At 36.7% G+C, this 21,888-nt stretch overlaps 1 protein-coding gene across 4 annotated transcripts in view; it reads right to left on the bottom strand.

The window, feature by feature from the left end:
• The window catches only part of WDR7 (WD repeat domain 7), a 391,158-nt gene that overhangs the window by 70,837 nt on the left and 298,433 nt on the right, over positions 1-21,888 (bottom strand). For all 4 annotated transcript variants that reach the window (XM_032293871.1, XM_032293869.1, XM_032293870.1 and 1 more), the window contains 3 exons: positions 18,000-18,117; positions 15,267-15,416; positions 14,519-14,601 (listed from right to left, as the gene is read on the bottom strand). In XM_032293871.1, the coding sequence (XP_032149762.1) occupies positions 14,519-14,601; positions 15,267-15,416; positions 18,000-18,117 (351 nt within the window). The remainder of the gene's footprint in view (positions 1-14,518; positions 14,602-15,266; positions 15,417-17,999; positions 18,118-21,888) is intronic.

Raw genomic sequence — 21,888 nt, 5'->3', positions numbered from 1 at the left:
TGAATGAGTATTTTAATATAAAGCAAATTTTTCTACGTAAATATTACAAGATAACTTCCAACGAAGGTCAACTAAAAGATAATCAGTTAAATCCAGCAAAAACAACATTAATACTTTAAATTTCAATGTCAATGCTATTAAAACTCATGTGCTGTATCCATTTTAAGTAAATTAGAGAAAATTACACCCCAAGTCCTTTAAAGTTAGCACCCTCCTTGCCACTGCTAACGTCTTTAATATCTACTGAAAAGCCAAAGTAGTTGAGTCATTACATACATTGTTCAGTTCTATGCACAGGGTGCTTGAGAATGTCTTCATTCTTGGCCATGACATATGCAATGTAAAGGGAGACACACTGTAATTTTTGCAAAGTAATTACTGATTAGTCAATCATTCACAATAGTGTTTCAGTAGTATTTCGTTCAGTGACAGTCATTCTTACATATAAAAATAAGCATAGATTTTGGAGTCAGAAGGATATGTCTACCTGATAAACATCTACTCATCTTTAAAAACTCGGCTAAAATACTACCAGTTCTCCTTTCTTCTATGCACAACTGCCAGGTCCCTCCTTTGTGTCCCTCTTATCATGGCTCTAGGACTCTTCTGTGTGTCCGGGATGCCCTTTTCTCGCAGTGTTTGTGACAGCTCACTGATTGACCTCTCTGTCTCTGTCAAGCCAACTTTAAGGCCCTTCAGGGCAGGGACTACCTGATGGGCCCAGCATGGCACACAGCATAGACAAATAACTGAATGAACTGGAATTTTTCAGAAAAGTCCACAAGTGATTAAAAATTATTTTACTTTGTTAAACTGAACAGGTTCGATTTTTTGATTCCTATTTCTTGAGTGGCTTATATTTTTCTAATTTTGGAATTGGGTGCTAAGATTAACCTTTTATTTGTTAAAAACCAGCCAATTAAAATATTTTTTCATTTTTATTCTTAGGTTTAAAAGATAAACACCATATAGTGTGGTAAATATCATCATTAAATATGATTGACGTTTCTATTGATTTAACTCTTTAGTAAGTATACTAAGTGGATGATACGCTTTTAAAAAAAGATTTTTAGAGATGTTTTCAATTCAAAGCAAAACTGAGGATAAAGTAGAGTTTCTATATTACTCCCATCTCTGCATACACACGGCCTCCCTACTATCAATATCCTGCACCAGGGTGGCAGTTTTCTGATAAATTTACACATCATTTACATTAGCGTTGGCTCTGTACATTCTATGGATTTTGACAAATGTATGATGGCATTCATCTACCATTAGAGTATCGTATGTATCACATAACATAGTATCACTACCCTGAAAATCCTTTCTCCCCCGACCTCTGGCAACCACTAATCTTTTTACCAACTACAGTTTTGCCATTTCCAGGATGTCATATAGCTGGGGATCATATAATAGATAGCCTTTTCAGATTGGTTTCTTACATTTAGTAATATGCATTTCTCCATATCTTTTCATGGCTTGACAGCTAATTTTTTAAGAGTGCTGAATAATAATCCATTGTTTGAACATAGCAGAGATAATATGCTTTTAAAAAACTATCCCTTTTGTTTCCGTTTAAACTTTTCTCCCCATGAAACTTAATTACAAAAATAGCATTAAACAAAATAGGAACTCCTTGTTTTTCTTAAAACATGTGGTTTACTTTCCATATTGAGTTCTTTGTTCATTAAATAGTCTTAGTGTAGGATTAGGTTTGAGATTAAGTACTTCAAAGAATTTTCAGGAAGGCATCGAAGAAGGTGCAGCATTCATATAGCCCTACCTTACAATGCATATATTTTAACATGTTTCAGAATTTATTGTAAGATAATGATTGGTGATCATATATTTGTAAGTCAGTCATGAGAAAAGTAGTTGCTACACAAAATTTTTACTATTTTAGAGTTGAATGTTGCCACAGTTAGCGGGCACAAGAGCCCTTGTTTCATACAGGAGGAAACTGAAGTCGAGTGATGTGCCCCGGACTGCACAGCTGGGGTGGCAGAGGTGGGAGCGCCCACCACCTGGAATTCGTGGTCTCACCAGAGGCAGTCCCACAGGGACAGCTGACAGCAGTGCTTCTCAAGTGTCCATACTGACACCAGGATGTTATTTGCCCTTTTCACTCTCATTTTCTCACAAATGTATAGCTGAGTTTTCCAGATTTTACATAATCTGAGATATTACAGGTGGAAGCAGATAGGAGAATCCAGCTGACTTCTATTAAGCCAGAAATCAAAGAAATTGGCAAACATCATTTTTCATAAAAATATTTTTGTCTTAACATATAATGGGTTCTTTTTAAATACAATAATTAAAAAATTTTTCAGTTTAAATTTCTAATATGGCAAATATTGATAGTTATAACTCACTATAAACAAATGTTCTTTGAGTTATTCAATAATGTTTAAGAGTTTAAAGGGGTCCTAATATTAAAGAGATTGAGAATTATTCACTTAGTCTTAAATCTTTGAAAAAGCAGACTATATACATAGTGTGTATACATATGTATATGTGCATGTGTATATACATATAGTGTGCATATAAATATCTTAAGATGTATGTATAATACAGATAGATATATAGTATATATGTAACTTAAGATGTATACATCATGTGTATATCTCTTAAGATTTCATATATATTCCATATTTTGGGGAATTACATATATTCTGTAGCCTTGAGAACTTTGTTTCAAAAAAACAAAAGCAACCTAAACACAAAGTGCTTAGGGTTGCTGAGAAGAGACTATAAGATAACTTTGGAATTGACAGGATGAGATGACATTTAGGATGGGGAACAGGTATCTGTGAACTAGAGAAGGGAAAGCCAAGGAAACAACGGTGAGGAAGAGAGCATGAGAAAGAGGTACGGGAGTGTGCGCGTGTCTCTCTGCTCCAGGAGCAGACCCTTTAATCCTCAGTGCAGGCACAAGGTCTCTGCATTCATCTTTCAACAATGAAGGCTGCTGGGACTATAAGAGGAAATTATCAGAAAAGTTGCAGTTCTTAAGGGCTTAATGAGTTAAAAAAAAAAAGCATAAACAAGAGGAGTGTAGATTATATAAATTCTGTGAAGCTAAAAGGGTAATGTGAGAGTGATGGCGAGGAGGCTATTGTACACAGGGAATCAGAGGAGGCTGACCTGAGCGATGAGACCAAGCAGGCTACATCAATATCTGGAGGAGATGCCTTCTAGGCAGAGGAAATAGCAAGAACAAAAGTCCTGAGGTAGGAATAAGCTTGGCCTTATTAAAAGAAGAAAAAAAAAAAAGACTAATGTGCCCTGAGCCTAGAGAATTTGAGAATGGCACTTAGAGAATGCAAGGCTGTCACATTTAATAGGATGTCATCTATAATGTGACCTCTAAACGATAGGGAGATTTGCTGCCAAGTATCATGTATCATGGTGCTTTAACATCAAATGCCCCTGGTTCCTTAAGGAGGTCCACTTGTGGAACCAGTGGCATTGGAATTTAAGGACAGTCAGGAATCCCAAGAAAAGTTAATGGTCCTTTAAAATAAGAAGTTTCCGGATTTCTACTGAGCTACAGGAAACCTAGCCTTAGTTTTCCCGAAATCTAGCCTACCTTCTCTCCAGGTACTGAATCCTAGGAAAGGTTATCACTTTGGGATGCAGGAGGTGCAGAAAATAAGAGTTTTATGAAAGAAAAAATAAGTTTTGTGATTCTGTGCAACAAAGGATTTCACTAAATCTCAAACTGTGGTTTGCAGATTCCTTGGGGCCTTATGTTCCTTGAAGAAGTCCATGAGATCAAAACTATTTTAATAAAAATACTGAGATATTATTTGGCCTTTTCATCATGTTGATTTCGCACTGATGCAAAAGTGATGACGGGTAAAGCTGCTGGCACTTGAACCTGAAGGGGCACTGACATGTAATAGTTTAGCAGTCGTTACACTCGTTCACTGCCATGCTGGCAGTGAGCAAAACAACAGGACGGTCTCACTTCAGAATATCCATGATGAAAAGTTATTAATCGATTACATTTCAACCCTTGAGCACACATTGTTTCAATATTCAGTGTGACAAAGTGGAAAGTACACAGAAAGCACTTCTACTGTATCCTGAAATCTCATGGTTGTCTTGGAGAAAAACGCTCATAAGATTAACTTGCAAAATGAACTAGCTGCTTTTTTCATCGAATGACATTTACTTGAAAGCAAAACTGAGAGAAAAACTATAGTTATTTGAGAGATACTTTCTTCAATATGAACAAAGGTAAGCCTTTCCAGGAAAACAACTGACAAGATTTATTGCCAACAAAAAATTCAAGTAAAAAATTAGAATTTTGGAAACACTCACTGACTTTTTTGAGGAGATCAAAATATGCTAAGATGAGGTCACATATTAGCAAACGTGGTATTTTGATATTGTGAAATGCAGTATGACCACATATGGAGAGCCAACATAACTCAATGGACCAACGTTCTAATTGACCAGTGCATAACGTTACAAAATCATGGGCAGGTGAACTACCCATTCAAAGTGCAAGATATACTAGTGGATTTAATATGACAGTAAAAGTCCATATGACTGCAGATTCCATATTGCAGCTAACCCTTAAAAAACAATCACATGTTGAGTTTTGGTGTAGTACCCAAGAAGATATAAAATTATCTGAAAAGGCTGTTAAAATATTCCTCCCTTTTCAACTACATATTTGTGAGAGCAGATTTTAAAATTCTGACCATATATTTCAACCAAAACAACATAATGTAATAAAGACATGCACAGATATTAAATTCCACCTGTTTTCTAGACAGTAAAGAGATCTGACAAATGTAAAGGAATCCTACTTTTCTCAGTATTTGTTCTTTATTTTGGAAAGTATTTTTCATAAATTGTGTTTACATCAATATGAATAAGTTTACTTCTTAAATAAATCAATATTTTTAAAACACTCAGTTTTAATTTTAAAAAATAAAAATATCTATAATCTTCATAAACAAAAACTCAGGTCTTCAATTTTGATGAGATCTTGAAACCAAAAAGTTTGAGAACCACTACTTTTAAAGACTGAAAAGCATTTGGCAATCAAAAATTGTTTGTAATGTGTGTGTGTGGAGGTGTGCACACATGCGAGAGACAGAAAGAGAGGCAGAATGCGAGAGAGAGGGAAGAAGAGAGAGTGAACGAGAGAGAGAGAGAGAGAGAGAAGGGGGAGAGAGAGAGAGATTAGTGGGGACAAAAATCGGATTTGAGTAGATTAAGAGAGCGGGAGAGGTGATGAACTGGACACAGTGTAGACTCCTTGTCCTGGAGGAGGACGGACTGGACAGTAGGTGAAGAAGACGCAGAGAGAAGGAAGCGTTTTTTACAAGAGAGAGAATAAAACACACTTCCAGGCTGAGAAAGCGATATCACAGAGAAGGAGAAATTAAGGATAAAAGAGATAGTTCTCTAAAGAGCAAGGTCCAAGAGGAGCTGAGACAGTGAGATGAAGGATGGAGAGGAAGAGGCCTGGGCCTGGACCTCAGCAGTGGTCAGCTCATCCTCTGATGAGATGGCTCATCCCTGTGTGTGTTCCTGACATGTGTAAGCCTGTGTAACAGCGCACACTCAACTTGGAAGAACACAGAGCAGGAATGCGATCCATTCAGCAAAGCGTGGCTTCACTTTGGTCTGACTGTCAGCACAAAAAAAGCTTGTCAGTTTGCCTGTTTTTAAAATGAAGGACAGGAGGCAGTAATTCATGACAGAAGGTCCTTTTCAGAATCAAAATTTTACAACTTGTAATCCTATAAAAATAATGCAGTAAGGTCACTGCTTAAGTGAGAGAACTGGTACCATTTATTACGATGAAATTAAGGACTGAACACATGAAGCGCCACTGCTAGTGTCATTATTCAACCACAGTTATTGAGTGGCTATACTGAGGGTGTATGTTTTTTAAACTAAAAATTGGGACAGAGCCCAACAAAGGATTTTTTTTTTTGAATCTGTGAATTTATTTACTTGACAACTCTTTAAAAACCATAAAAATTAAATCACTCTTGGTTATACATCAAATAAACTGCCTTAATTTAAAACAATAAAAGTGCATGAGATAAGGACCTATCTGGGAATGCTGGGGCATATGGTCTTTGGCCAGATGGAGCCCTCTACTAGTTGCTATAAAAGAAATGAAGGGAAAAGCCCCTTTTCTCAAGCTACTTGTAATGTGCATGACTGTGCAGTTTTAAGTGACCAAAAATCACATCTAGAGGCGTATCTAATTTTTGCTATGAAGAAATCCTAAAATCTCTTACGAATTACAATTTCATTAAAAACCCTAATCCTTTATTGGTCATGCATTACATCACTGCCAGACCTCAAGACTGTAATAAAGTCACCTTAAACTTAAAAAGTACATTATATTTGTAGAAGTATTTTATCTTCATTTCTAATTGTGCCTTGACAGTAGCTTCTAAGAGCTTACATCTCTCTATTCTGACATTAGTAAAGAGTACTTTGGTCAAATAAAAAACAAGCATTCCTTTTGGAACATGTGCTTTTCACACATGCAGGTTCTAGAGTGTTTTTCTCTTGGCTCAATAATATCTGTGCAGAACACAATGCAAGCCCTGCTCTACGTCTGCACATTTTATGCTGCTATGTCACACTGAGTAGTGTAATACCAGTCAGCATTGATCGGTGACCAGAGAAAAATACAGAATCCAACTGAGTCAAGCACGGCACACTCCTCGCTGATTGGTCTTCTGTGTGAGGGACTTCACAAGGGGATCTGAATTCAGTAACATGGCAACTTGCAACGAAATTCTAACAAGAAATTCTGAAGAAACTTCAGTGATGTTTATCCTTCCAAGCCTTGAAAGGAATCAGTTCTACTTTCTTGGTGTCTAGGGTATTTTTAACTAAGGATGCTGTATTATTTATAGTTCAGGCAATTAAATGTAAATTACTCAGAACCCTCTAACAATAATTATCTAGAGTGCTGGATGATGTCTTTTTGAAGATCACTGAGGACACTTAAAGACAAAGCCAAGGCCCAGTTGAGAAAGAATGTACAGAGATTCATTTCTTAAATGTTACCTTATTGTGCTTCCCATTCTACTTATTCATAAACAAAAAACTAATTCAGTGCTGCAGCAGTCTTATGGCTGATATGTTTGTGCTTTAAAATAGATGCAGTTTATCTCCTATATATTAATACAGTCATATTTGTTACAGTGATGAAAAAAATGACAGGAGAACTATTTTGCATAACTGTGTTTTGAAGGATGGGTGTGCTATATTTTTTCAAGGGCACTGAAATCTAAGTAAATTTCTTGTATTATTAGTAGATGACACTACATTATTAATATCCCTGAAAATAAAATGTGAATTAGGAAATATTTAAAGCTATGACTATAAAGTTAATACAGCTAGTTAATAGTGTGTGATTTTTATAAATTTTACTGGATTTATTATAGAAAAATATCTATAGCTACATAAACGACTCCAGGAAGATCTAAGGTATTTCAGTTAATACAAAAAAAGTCTTTTCTATTTTAGAAATGAATCATAGCTGATATTATTCTTATAAGAATGGTTATTTTTACTTTCATGGCTTTTGAAATAAAACCGTATATTTTATATACACACATACACACACGTACTTAGGTACATACACACATATATAATACACACACACACACACACACACGACATAAAGGACTGAGGGAAGCTTATACTATATATTAAAAAGGTAGACAAGGAAGACAGAGCTGGAAGTATGATAATGAGGAAAGGAATATGGGAGTCAAAGTTGTAACTTCCCAGACATAGCAGGGAATTTGGCTTTGAGCTACTTAATGGCCAAGGCAAATTTAAAAATTAACACTGGTTATACAGGAAAAAAACAAACAAACAAAAACCCACAAAAAACAAAACACATTTGAGGTTCCTTAGGAAAACAAACAAAAATGGGTTGTCATGCAGATTTAAAAGAAACGTCCAGATGGAGTCTTCATAGAAGGGACACTAAACAACGTACCAAATGACATCAACACGACAGCCCTGAGACAATGGCACCTCCATTTTCTTCCACACTCCCTTGGAAGGTGCCTCCTTGCAAATGGCAGGCCTGATGCTAAAGAGGAACACAGGCAAGGAAACCCTGGAGGAGACCAGAGAGCCTAGGCCAAACATGCAGCTCTCAGATTTCACTCAATCTAGGGATGTAAACTAGAATACTCTGAGGAATGAATAGACCACGTGTATTCTAAACCAGCTTCGTAGTGCTCTGTGTTTCTCAACTGAGTTTTAGATAACACCTGATGAATGAAAGCTTGCAGCTAAAGTCTTCAGCAGGCATTCTGTGACACTGTCTAAGGGCAAGCCTTTAAAAGCTCAGGGTGCATCTCTGGAATGCATGGGCTGAAGGAATATGTTCAGGCATTTCCTTAGAAATTCCATGTTTATTCAATGTATAAAAGAATAAACATCCAAGGATTTAAGGTTTTAGGTAACACAATGTGGCCACAAAGAACAATGATTCAGGTTTTGTTTTTCTTGATTTTGGATTACTAGAGTACTTGGTTTTCTAAGCTGCGTGTTGGTAAGAATCACCAGGGGAGGCTATGAAATTGCTAGGCTTCAGAAAAGTCTGCTGGAGTGGCTCTCAGGTGGAGCCTAGAAATCAGGTCATTCTCTTGAAGGCAGTCTGGGAACAATACTCTGAGATCATTCTTCTCCCCAGTGCCTGACAGGGAGCAAGTACTCTGCATGTTTCTAAATTTCACCTTCCTATCTGCTTCCTCAGTTCTCTCTAATACTCCGTTGTGTGAGCTTCTTCCTAGCACGTTCTTGATGATCATGGAATCTTTAAAACTACCTGGTTTATAAACTACACACATATTTTATTACTTCTCTATGAGAACCTGCAATTTCATGCTGACCTCAGTCCTACAGAGAGCTCTAGACTCTTCTAGGACAGCGACACTGTACATAGGATAGATTTCTATGGAGCTGGACACGAGCTGCACAACAGAAGAGCTGAACAGGGTGACTGTTCAGAGAAGTCGGCTTTTCTTTGAACAGTGGTCCCTAAAATGTTTAGACACAAATTTATGGCTCACCTCCAGCAAATACAGAGGACTTCTATTCTCACCTTGGCCTTGTCTTGCTTTCCTACTCTTATTTTACCTTTGCCTCAATTTCCTCACTATTTTTACATATGATATTCACTTTCAAAGCTGTTTAAAATACTTTATGGAACAGGGTAAGTGGATGTTGTAAGTATGTGTGTATGTATGTATACGTGCATATACAGATGGATACATACCGGTTAAAAGCTAGATATAAAAAATAATAATAAATAAGAAGGATAGGGTTTTATCTTGGAGTTACAACTTTATTAGTCACTTAACTAATAAATATCATAATCTAATTCTCCAAAAATGTTTACATTTATATAATGCCTTCTTTAATTTGCTTGTGAATATGTCTGAAAATTAGTTATCTGCAAAGTGCTATGTAGGTGAAAAATGTATTATTTTATTAATTATGCATTGCTATGATCCCATGTTTTAATATCAACAAGTGAGATTCAGTCAGTGATATAGAAAGAACGTTTATCAAATTTTACTGGCATGTGTTCTAATCCATTTCTGTTTTCAAAGAGAAGACATCAAAAAGTTTTAAAACCTGATGGAAAAGCTATTATATAAACAAAAATTTTAAAACTAAATTTTTTGTATCAATGGTTTCAACAGATTCGTAATTTACAGCTTAAAATTTAAATATGTTTTGAAGAAAGATATCACAGAATAAAGAAATTCAGTTAACATTATAATTTTTTGACTGAATGTACCATTCATTAAATTATATATTAAGTCATTAACAATCTGCACTTTAATAAAATGGATATTTTAATTTGTAACCTGATAAATAACTATCAAAAATAAAGAAAATCTTAGAGAAATTACCACATCAGAGTTTTAAAACCCTGAACCTAAAAATGAAAACCCAGGTGCACATAAGGATTACGAGGGTGAAGGTGAAAAAACTAAACAACAAAATAAAACCAAAAAAACTCAAACTCAAGATTATTCAGTATTCTATAATGCTATTTTATCTTGGGACTCACAGAGAATAGTTAATTTTATGTATATCCCAAGTCAGAATACATTCTGTTTTTAAACACTCAATGACTTCAGGATACTATATTAGCTCTTAATTGAATTAATACAACTTTAGATGTTAAGATCATAACATTGACTAAAAATTTATTACCTTTTTACAGATATGAAACTAATGTCATCTTATAGTTTTTATACTTATATAATACTTTGAAATATATATTAGCTAATATTTTATAATTTTGGGTTTTCATATTATTAGAGAGATCCGCAGAAAACTAGTAATGTGTAAATACCCAAATCATAAGCAGTTTGCTGGATGCATCCCTAAATATTTCATTTATGAAGAACACAAATGAAGTTTCACACCATTTTATGATCTGTCAACCACAGGAACTAAATTCTGGCATAGGCAACATTATAGGGTTAGTCTACAATAAAACCCATAGTGCATTTTAAAAAGGGTAAAAGGAAAGAAAGATAAAAAAGAATACAAAACTAAAGATTTTAAAAACAAACATCACATGTCTGAACTGCAGTATTCATGCCATTGACTTTGGAGTTTCATATTTCATGAAAGGCATTTTGTACACAGAAGTCTCAAGTGCTATGAGGTACCTAGCAGAATACAATGCTCCAGACATGGCAGATATTCAATAAAATAATTTTAACTCCTACTGATACGTTATCTTTGTTGTTGTTCATTTATTAACCTAGTAAAAATCAGCCAATAGATGGAGTGCCATTGACCCATAAAACTTCTGAGATCCCACGTTCTCTGAAGTCCTCTATAATTTATCATCTGTTGCAACTCACATTTAGCATAAGCTACAAGCTTATATTGTTAATCATCCTTCTATGTTTACGTGCTGACTCACAAATAAATGGGCCTATGTGGCCTTTATCTTCACAATCTTAATAATATCTACAAAATTAAATCTGATGTTTCATAAAATTATATCAACTGGTAGAAGAATTACACATATTTGCTTAACCTTTTCTGTCTACTGCCTATCGAATACAGTAAGTCCTCACTTAATGTGAGGATTTAATATGTTCTTGAAAACTGATGTATAATGAAATCAATTGTACCACAGGCTAATCGATATAAACAGAGTTAAGATTCCATGGCACATTTCTGGTCACAAGAACATCGCCAAACTTAGAAAGACCCAAAACACTTCCAATATTAAACACTGAAATAAAGTTGAGCTCTACATATATTTAAGAAAGATTAATAAAAATTTCACCAGAACCACCCTGATGAAGTAATTGAAGATGCTCTTTTTCTGTTTTTCTTTATTTATGCCCTTTATTTACAGGCACAGCTGTGTAAAGAAACCAGATGGCCCAATAGCACCAGAGTTTCTCCATTCCTGACCAGATACCAGAGGGAGGTAAGATCCCCAACTGGTGCAAACTGGAACAAGTGACCACTAGTTGCCTTTACATCATTAATTATCACTATAATATTAAAAATTCCCTCCCCCCACAGAACACCTCGCATTTTGTGTCATGGGTTGTAGGAAGACGTATGTTTATGCACTGAGCCTGTGCATCTGGAGTCCCACCCTGCACATGCTAACATTCCTCTCCCTCCCCAGTCCTTAAAAGCAGCATGCCTTCTATTTTTTCAGGGAGAGGGTGTCTTTAGACCAAGAGTTCTTTCCTCCTTCAGGCCTGGCCAGGAATAAAGCCCGCTTGACTTTTTTTCCTGCTTTGCGACTGATACAAAGCAAGGAAAGAATTCCACCTACCAGTGACAAAAACAAGTTAAGATCATTGTTTACCCACTTATTCCAGTTCAGGGTCATGGGCGGCTGGAGTCTCTCCCAGCAACTCTGGGGACTAGGCAGAACCAGCCCTGAGTTGCTGAGAGAGACTCCAGCCACCCATGACCCTAGGATGATAGGATGCCATGCCATGGTAGAGCGCTCGTGTGCACACCACATGCTGTCGCTCAGGGCAGGGGCATTTAGAAATGCTAGTTCACCTAATGGGCACATCTTTGGGATGTGTGAGGAAACTGGAGTACCCAGAGAAAACCCACATTGACTGGGGGAGAAAGTATCAAGGCCACACAGACAATGGCCCCAGCTGATAATTAATTTTTTTCTCATCAACATTATGATGAAATTATGTTGAATGAAATGACATTTTTCAAGGACCTGCTGTAATAGTCAAACTCTTTCCTGTGAAATTCAAAGCTCTCTATACTCAGGCACTATACTAGACTCCCATCCTCAACCTACGTTCTAGCTATTCGACTACACAGCATTTACCAAATTTGCTGTACGCTTCTGAGTAGCCAAACATCTGTCAGTCTGGTTCCCTCTGCAATTCAAGATGACGCACCTTTAATTATCCTGTAAAGCTCTCCCCATCAACTCTTCTGTGAAGCTTCCAGAATCCACCACCGCTTTTCCATTACCACAACTCCCTCAGAGGGCAAATCCCTCTCTCCATTTGGCAACTACTTTTATTAAAGCATTTTCACAGATATTATTACTATTATGTCTTCTCCTTCATGAAACTTTCTCAGATTCCCATACCCAGAATTAAGCACTCCATTTATTGCCTACCTCAGTCCCTGGTATGTAATTCTACGCTAGCATAGGACACAGAAGCTGGAGTCATCTGTCTGTATAATTACCATTCCCATTAGACCTTGTACCCTGTGAGGATATCATCTTAGTCATCACTGTTTCCCCAGGCCTGGCAAGTACTTGATACACAGTAGGTGTTCAATAAATGTTATTAAATTAATAAACAAAACACAATTGCTTTCTGCCAAATCAGAAAAAAATTTATACTAAGGCTTCAGTTCAGACACATGCCTCCTTAGCATTCCAGCAAAACCCTAACTCTTCAGTGACCACACAATAGCAAAAGAAAGTGAATACACAGCAGACTAAGGTGGTTTTAGGGACTGAGGATATGGCTTGTGGAGGAGGCAGCCTTCCAGCACAGGGGGAAAAACAGATCCTTCGAACACTGAGTGCTTTTATGTTAACTCCAGGAAGCTTCTTTACATGCCAGTGGCTGGTGCTGTAAGGAGCACTGTTAACAATCAGTAAGATAAGCCCTAATAAAACTGCTTCCTCATCACCTCCAGGAAGTGACAGGCAAAAGTATATTTTCACTTAGAAATTGCCATAGAAAACAATCGACTTGGAAAATAACAACTACCTGTATTCTTAAAATCAATTAATTGTGCGAAAGATTTAACATATACAATTCTTAATAAGAAGACCATAAACCACAGGGTATAATGTTAAAACATGGCTGTATTCTAATTTGCTGAACCCCTATCATAAGAAAATCTGCAACTGTAGACATGTGTGCTATAGTATAATCTTTTTAAAAATTGGTGTTTATGTTTTTAAATTTGGGATGCATGAATCAGAAACTGCAAAATAAAGAGACTAGGATACTAGGTCTATTTAAATACAGAAAAAGATATGCAAAGGTTCAGAGTACAATCAATTCAGCAAATACGCGCTGAAATACATTTGCATAGTAGGTAATGCCACTGCTCTGAGGAAACCTCTAGGCTGAAATAAAGCATTCTACTACAATGTATTCATAAAAATGAGCAAAAATAGAATATCATTGATCTTGTCTTAAAAAGGAAAATGTTATATAACTATGAATAACTGGCTGTTCTGTTTTTTACAAAAACAATTATCTTCAATAGATTTCAATACTATTTCTATGGACTGCATGAAGATAAAACACTTTTTTAACAAGAATGTACCTCAATCTATAAACATTTTGAGAACCAAGCTTAAAACAGCTTTGAAAGAAAAATAAACATAACGTTACTACATTTTGGCTCTAAGAAACCTTTCATGCCATAATAAATATATGCGATATGATTATTAAATTACATATATAAAATTCTTAAAGTTACACTTAACAAATGCAATATTGTTTATAAAAGTTTTAACTTATTTTTGGCTTCTTTTCCTGCATTCACATAAGGAAAACATCTATACTTAAGAGAATATAATGTGAAGACTGGCCTTTGTATTAGAAATAAACTTTATCAGTGAAAACATGGCATAAAGATGTCTGCTGGCTAAAAAGAACATTTTCTTTCCACAGCCAGAAGCTTCCTAACTCAATTTTGTCATGTAAATAATAATTAGAGTAATGAATATAAGAATACAGACGCACTCAATGAATGTTCTTACTCATTTTTTCTAAGGTTTGAGTAAAATATCTTCATCACCCAATTAAACAGCCCACTCTACTATATTTTTGTTTTTGACTATAATCTGCCTGGATTGTCTTAGGAAGTAAGCAGGCATTAATTAATAAATAACTGCATTGCTAATTGATCAAGGCTACTAACTAACCATGCCAAAACTTTTTAAAATTATTTGTTACTGAAAATTATTTATTTCTCATGCTATTGAAGGCTTTTTTACCTGCAGATGGCTGGGAAACATTCTTGAAGACCTTTCTTTTTAACTAAAGATCCTTCGAGACAGTACATAATGATGTCCATAACCTTTGATAGAAAAGAACAGATTTAAAATTAATTTCCAATACTTAATTTTCCAAAATGCACATGATTAACTAAGGCCTCATTTGCCTGTAAAAAGTCTATATAGCTTGATTTTAGTATTTAAAATAAAAACAAAAGTACTTTAAATCATGGGCATACTACAGCCTATCCTTTCTCTTACCTGTGAAAAGGAAAGGACAGTGCAATAAAATAAAGACAACAGACTTAAAGTCAACTCATATTTATGTATATAATAGGTAGCTTTATTCAACACATTATATATTTTATTTATAATGAAAGATGTCAAAGGGAACATAACCTTTACATATTACTCTAATACAGACCAATTCCATGTGAATGGTGAATGAACATGAAAATCGGTTTTTAAGGAAATTTAAATAAGGCTTCCAGAAATGGTACAACAATTAATTTTGGTTCTCTCTCTGTCACACACACACACACACACACACACACAAACACACACACACACACACACAAACACACACACACACACACTCTCTCTCTCTGTCTCTCTCTCTGTCTCTTTCTCTCTCACATACCCTCTATCTCTTTCAGAGATGCTGGAAATAAAGACACTGATTTATATTACTTGATTGGAATAATTAATTTAGGTTGCTGACATATCGTTTAAAACAGGATATTCTTACCTCCACAAGAAGATCTACAACATCCGTAGGCATCTTTTCAATAAGAATTTCAATGACTCTGAGAATTTCCCCTTTAGCTCGTGCGAGAGTTGTAGTGTGCATATTCTGCTGTGATTGGGTATTTGCTGCAAGAGCCGTATGTCTGTGTACCTACAAAACATTTCTATGCTGTAGATATGATTGACACTGATATAGTTTTACATTTCTAGCCATGGTTTATTTTTCATTTTCTAATACTATAGAAAAAAAAAATAAACAAAAGTAAACTTCTTGGGGGTGAGTCAGAATATATTTTGGCTGCAAAAACAATACTTAATATAATAAAAACCCAATTAGGTATTGTCTAATAAAATTCTGTAAGTTCTTAAACATTATATGAGACGTTAATACAACACTGCCATAACATTTTTAAAAAGAAACATATTGACGACTTGTGAATTTGGTACATATGGAACTGAGATAGATAGAAGTTAGGAGATGCCCTGGAAGTGAGAGAGATGATCCTTGCTCTCAAGTAACGATAGTGCAGCTGACCCTTGAACAACATGGGTTTGAAATGCATGACTCTGCTTATACTCAGATCTTCTTCTGCCTCTGGCTCTGAGACAGCAAGACCAATCCCGCCTCTTCCTTCAGCCTACTCGATGTGGAGATGACAAGGATGAAGACCTTTACGCTGATCTACTTCCACTTAATGAACAGGACATTTCCTTATGAGTTTCTTTACATTTCCTTTTCTCTAGCTTACTTTATTGTAAGAATACAGTATTTAATATATATAACATAAAAAATGTGTTGTTTATGGTATCAGTAAGACTTCTGGTCAACAGTGGGCTAACAGTAGTTCAGGCTTGGAGCAGTCAAACGTTATTTGTGGGTTTTCGACTGCCAGGGGTATTCGTTCCCCTAACTCCCTTACTGTTGAGAACTGCAAATAATACTTTAACCGCACTCACTGTGTCCCAGAAATTATTCTCTAAGTGCTTTATAAATAAGTTGGGAAATCTAAATGAACATGCCTCCAAAAACAATGAGCATGGCAAATAATATAAATTCAGTGCGATTTTCCCTCTACAATTGCAAGCTTTATAGTTCAGAGGAGAAAGAATATTAACAGGCTATGGGCTAGCCTGGGAAGAGCCATGGAACACAAGGCATAGAAATGGAGTAGGGGTCAGGGATAATAGTAAGGAATACTTTAGTATTTCACTCTAATATTCTAAGATTGAACAGTGAGGTGGAAAACTTGTGTGTTTTGTTTTATTTATTTAATATTACAGACAGGGTTTCACTTCACTATGTTGCCCAGGCTAGACTCAAACTCCTGGGCTCAAGCGATCCTCCTGCCTCGGCCTCCCAAATAGCTAGGACTACAGGCCCATGCCACAGCACGAGGCTGAAATCTTGTTTTTAAAAGGTAATAAATGTGAACTGTTATTTTTAAATTATCTTTCCAACCAAAAGCTGGAGTAGAATGAATTCAAAGCATGGGTATTCTAACAGCTCATTAAAAAAAATACTCATATGTAAATGGTGCAAAAGAAGTTTGAAAACACAATTAATACAAAGACCTGTCAACACTAATGTGAGGATTATTCAGTATATTTGATATTATGCCTTGTGCATATTCCACTGATGGGAAAAACTGGTTAAAAAAAAACTTCCAAGACTAATAAAATTGTCCATTTGTACCCACATGTATATCCACACATTATGTATAACTATATAATACCTACAAAATACATAAATGCATATATATGTATATTTGAATCTAGCTATATTTTAAATCTAGCGGAACCTTACTATAAGACTATGCACTATTAGAAAAATGCACACCCTTAGTCTACAAATTTATTTTAGATATGAATTCAAAGCCTCAATGCCTCACATAAGCCTATACGAACTGCTATTAGGACCTTCTTTCCTCCCCTCCCAGCAAAATTCATGGCACAAATATTTACAGCATGCCCATTAAGGATAGCTCTGGGGCAGACATAGGCCCAATAGGTTTCAGTTTATCTGAGCAGACTCAGAGGTACTTATTTAGTATTTTAAAAATTCATCATAGCTACAGGAAAAACAACTCAGAGCCAGCCCATACCCTATGGACACTAAGTCTGCACATTATTCATGCTGAAACAGAATAAACCTTAAAAAATATTTAAGAGCTGATCAGCCTTTCCTTTTCCTCCTCCTACTAAGACCTACAGGAAAGTTTCTATAATTGGCTCATTGTTCTTTACTAGTTTTTCAGTTAGATGTAGGCAATTAGTTTGAACACTAAGAATGTGGGAATCAATTGGCATTCAAGTCTTTATCTGTGACAAGTAATAGGAAAAACAATTAGCAAGTTTATGACTTACATTTTTTGTTTACAGTTGGAGAGCCAGTGTTAATAAGTTTAGTTTTGATTACAAGTAGGTACTTATATGTGAAATATGGGAACACCTTTACTGTATGAGTTTTCATATGCCTGCTATAATTCAGATTGAAAAATGACTGTCAAATATTTACAAGTGAATTAGGGTGGAGAACAGAAATGAATTCCACCACACCGTGGAATTTGGTGTGCAACACACAGACACGTGTTCATTTCAGTATTAAATTATTAACTTGCATTGTTCTACAACAAACTGGAAAGATGATTTGTGGATATGAACCCTCAGCTTATAGTATCAAATAATTCCTCTAAATGAGAAGATGGAGCATACCGTACTGAGAGGTTCCGCTCACCTCTTTGGCTATGGTGGTGATGAAGGCGGGTGGTCTGGCGGTGGCAATGAGTGAGAGGGCATGCCTCGCAGAGCGGGCCGAGTCAGCTGCTGGGCTCAGAGGCAGCCCCATTGTGATGCTAAACAGGGATCAGAAAAAAGGGAAAAAAGAAAAGCAGCATTAGAAATATAGACTGAAAAGATTAGACACAGCTTATAATGTCAGTTCAAGGTCAATGGGAGCACTCAAACAGTTAGAATATAATGGACTTGCAACAATGGGCAGTGATTAGGAGTCAGGGTGTTCTGGCATCAAATACAAAATGGAATAATTAACCGTGAAGATTGAAAACAGTATGTGCATCTGTCCAAAGTGTTAAAAACGCCTTGTTAACAAATTATCAAGAACTAGTACTGAATACATATCGCAAAGCTCAGAACGAGGTAAGAACGAACATCATGCTGGCTACTTTCAAATTTTTCCTAAAAATAGTTAACCATTTATTTATAAGGACATATTGAGACTGGATCTAAGGCTGTATATCTGAAGGCAAAATTCACTCCTGTCTGTAAAACTGTCACAAGTACTGAGAATAACAAAATTATTTTTCATTTGAAATATTTTTAGTACTGCTGGTTTACCCCAGTTTAGTACTTTTAGAACCAATCTACGAAACAGCATGCTTCACCAACAGTTATATAGTACTGATGCTAAAAATTCTATTACCTGATTCTAACTCTGTTTATATAAAGAAGGGGTGGCACAATGTCGTCCAGGCTATTTGTAAGGCGCTGCACACAATGAAATAAATCTTTCCAAACTGGGAGAATCACATGGTCATGACAGGAGAGTGATGCTATATTCACTCTCCACCTCTACTACATGAAAATATAAAATTATTTTTTCTAAGCTTCCTTTATATTATATATAATCCACTCTGAATATCAAGACTTTTATCAAAATGTGGCATGTGAGCTGCCCATTAACTGTATACAAGGAGTATTCTGTTACTCAGTATAGGATACAATTATAGTTTCCTGAGTTAACTATTTTTATATTTAGATATGTATATGAAGACACATTAACATTTATCCTACTCCAATTAAATGAGTCTATGTGCTTTATGTGTAAATTGGATTGTTTTTACCAAAAATTCTCAAGAAGTTACAGGTATCTCCATAATTGATCAAAGAAGCATTATTTTAACTTGTAGCTGAAAATAAAAATTACACAGGCATCCTCATCATTGTTAAAGGAAATTCCGCTTATAAGTCTTTGCGACTGTTATACTGCTTCAATCTCTGATAGTATAACTGTCTCTCTTCTTTTTTCCATACCGAGCGTAGAGACGAAGCAGGGGCTCAGAGGAGAGGAGTATGGACAGTTTTCCTTTGATGTTTAATACTAAAAAGAAAGATGTGAGCCGAGAGAACACACGCACATACTGAACAATACACAAGCAGAAAGCACGGGAGGCATCTCCCCACCTCCCTGCTGTCGAACAGCCCGATGCGCTTGGGTCCCAGTAGGAATTGCAAAGAGGTGTTTTGTGGGAAAGCAAGATAGGCAGTTGGCCAGTTTCTTTTCTGGATTAAACTTGGCTAATTGAAAATTCAGTGAAAGAAATGTGTACTATGCGAGTAGTGCTGGGGCTAGACTGCTTAATACTTATTGTAAAATTCAGATTATAAACCCAAATTTTAAGTCAAGTTTTAAACAATTCAAAAGCCAATTGAACTTTGTAGATACCCTGTGATGCTTCCTTTCATCAATCACTATGGATGAATAGGGGTTGATGGTACTGAAAGGCTATAAAAAATCAAAGTGTTACATTAATTGAATAATTGTCAACAAAATATAATAAAATTTGGTAAAATCAATAAAACCACAGAATACTGGCGTTGGGAAAGGTTTCCCAGGCAACATCCCTGACAAGCAGTCAGCCAGGGAAAGGAATGTCCATTTCCCAGGCGGCCCATCCTAGACCTGGAAGGCATGCTACAGAGGAATAAGAACCGGGTGCAGAGCCCAAGGTCTAGGTTGGAAGCCAGGCTTTCTTGGTTATTTCATGCCCTTTGCATTTGATCCAGAATGTCCCTATGAAGCGGTTGATACAGCTATTTACAAGTGAGAAGTGGGGTCTGAGAAGTTAAGTGAGGGGCTAGGTAGTTGTGTGATGCCTTTCAGGACAGCGAACCTTTGGTGAAAATACAGTGGGGAGGAGCATGACCATATTGTGGTTACTTGGATTACTGAATCAGTCATGTGACTAAACTCGGTGGCTTTGGATGAATGGCTAGATTGCATTTCTGAGAGATTTTAGTGATATGTTATACTTGGCCTTCAGCTGTTTTATTTGATGTAATAATGGTTTGAATGAAGATATAGGATGCATGGTTATCAACTGGAGTGGTTATAAAGTTGTAAGGGAGAGCAGCCACATTACATAATAGAGCTAAGATCTACAAAGTCATCAAAAAGATCAGACTCAGCTAAGTAAGACGTACGTGTGGGTACAAAACTGACCAACTTTACAAGTGTGGGATTGGTAATACACTGCTGAACCAGGCTTGTGAACTACTGAGGGTTGCATCTGAAACATAAATGTGTATGGTAGTGATCCGGCTACTCAACGAGCTGGGGTGTGTCCTGAGAAATACAGTAATGGGGAAGGTGTTACTCCTGCTGTAGTTCATGGCTCTGGGTGCCTGTCTGCCTTCCCATGGATATACTGCTCTTTAGGGACTAAGAGGAAGGGTCTGGCTTCTGCAGGACAAGAGTTACAGCATCCTCCTAGAGTCCAGGGAAGTCCAGTCCTTCCCCAGCTGTGTGCTGCTGGGACCCCTTGCTATTGGAATCCAACATAAGCAGGACTGTGGCAAATTCACCATTATTTCTAAGTTCTCACTTCCATCCCTTCTCTGGTTCTTTTCATGGAAGAGAAATGTTTAGTGAGAAGCTAAGAGAGGGAGGGAGACATACACACACACACACACACACACACACACACACACACACACACACAGAAGAAATACAAACGTGTGTGCACCTGAGAGTGGTCAGCTGACAGACTCAGGGCTCATGCCATAGTGACAAGCAGATACTTTCCTCTTACCCTTATTCTGTGCCCTTTGGCCATTCTACACTGCATCTACAACTGTAAAATGGGTATATTAAGACATTGACTTCACAGTACTGACAAGAAAACTAAATGAGGTAAAAAATACAAAAATATCCAGCCCTGCCAGGTCCTAGATTTTATGTACAATCAATGCTGCTTCTGACCAAAGATGCTTCTCATAAAAAGCAGCAAAGTGAAGGGAAAATGAGATCAACTCCCAGCAGGTCACTGCTTCAAGCCAAAAGGCCCTAGCCACACACCATCCTTCCCCCATGTCAACAAATGACCTTACAAATTTGGGGGAATCAGCAAACTTCTTACAGTAAGAAAAATGATAAAGTTTGGCACTGGGTGGTGGGTCTAGAAGAGAAGCTATAGGGGAAGGGGGAAGGAAGTAAATCAAAGACATGTGAAGCTATTGCCCACTGAGTTCACTGGAAGCCCGAAAAGCCAGCACTTTGCAGAGGCATCAGTGTGCGCTCCTGGGGGATTCCCTCCATTGGTGTTCGGCAGTCTGGGCGCAGGACTGCAGATGTGGATAGTTCTACAGCTCTGAGGCCAGGGCTCTGCAGAGAACTGGACCCTCCACAGTGCAAAAGTGGGGGGCTGTGTGAGAGTAGAGAGGGGAAAGAAACCTTGTGTCCCTCCTCTAGTCTACTCAATTGACCGTCATCAGTCATCTTCCCAAAGCACCAACTTTATTTCCTGGTTGCCCTACTTAAAAGTAACCTTCTCTACCACCTCTAGGAAAAACTCTAAACACCTCGGCTTGAGATTCTAGGCCCTCCA

The sequence above is a fragment of the Sapajus apella genome, unplaced genomic scaffold, assembly GCF_009761245.1.
Source record: "Sapajus apella isolate SASKATOON/1434 unplaced genomic scaffold, GSC_monkey_1.0 scaffold30, whole genome shotgun sequence".
Taxonomy (NCBI): Eukaryota; Metazoa; Chordata; class Mammalia; order Primates; family Cebidae; genus Sapajus; species Sapajus apella.
The sequence above is the reverse complement of the archived record's forward strand: the minus strand, read 5'-3'. Positions and strand labels throughout refer to the sequence as shown.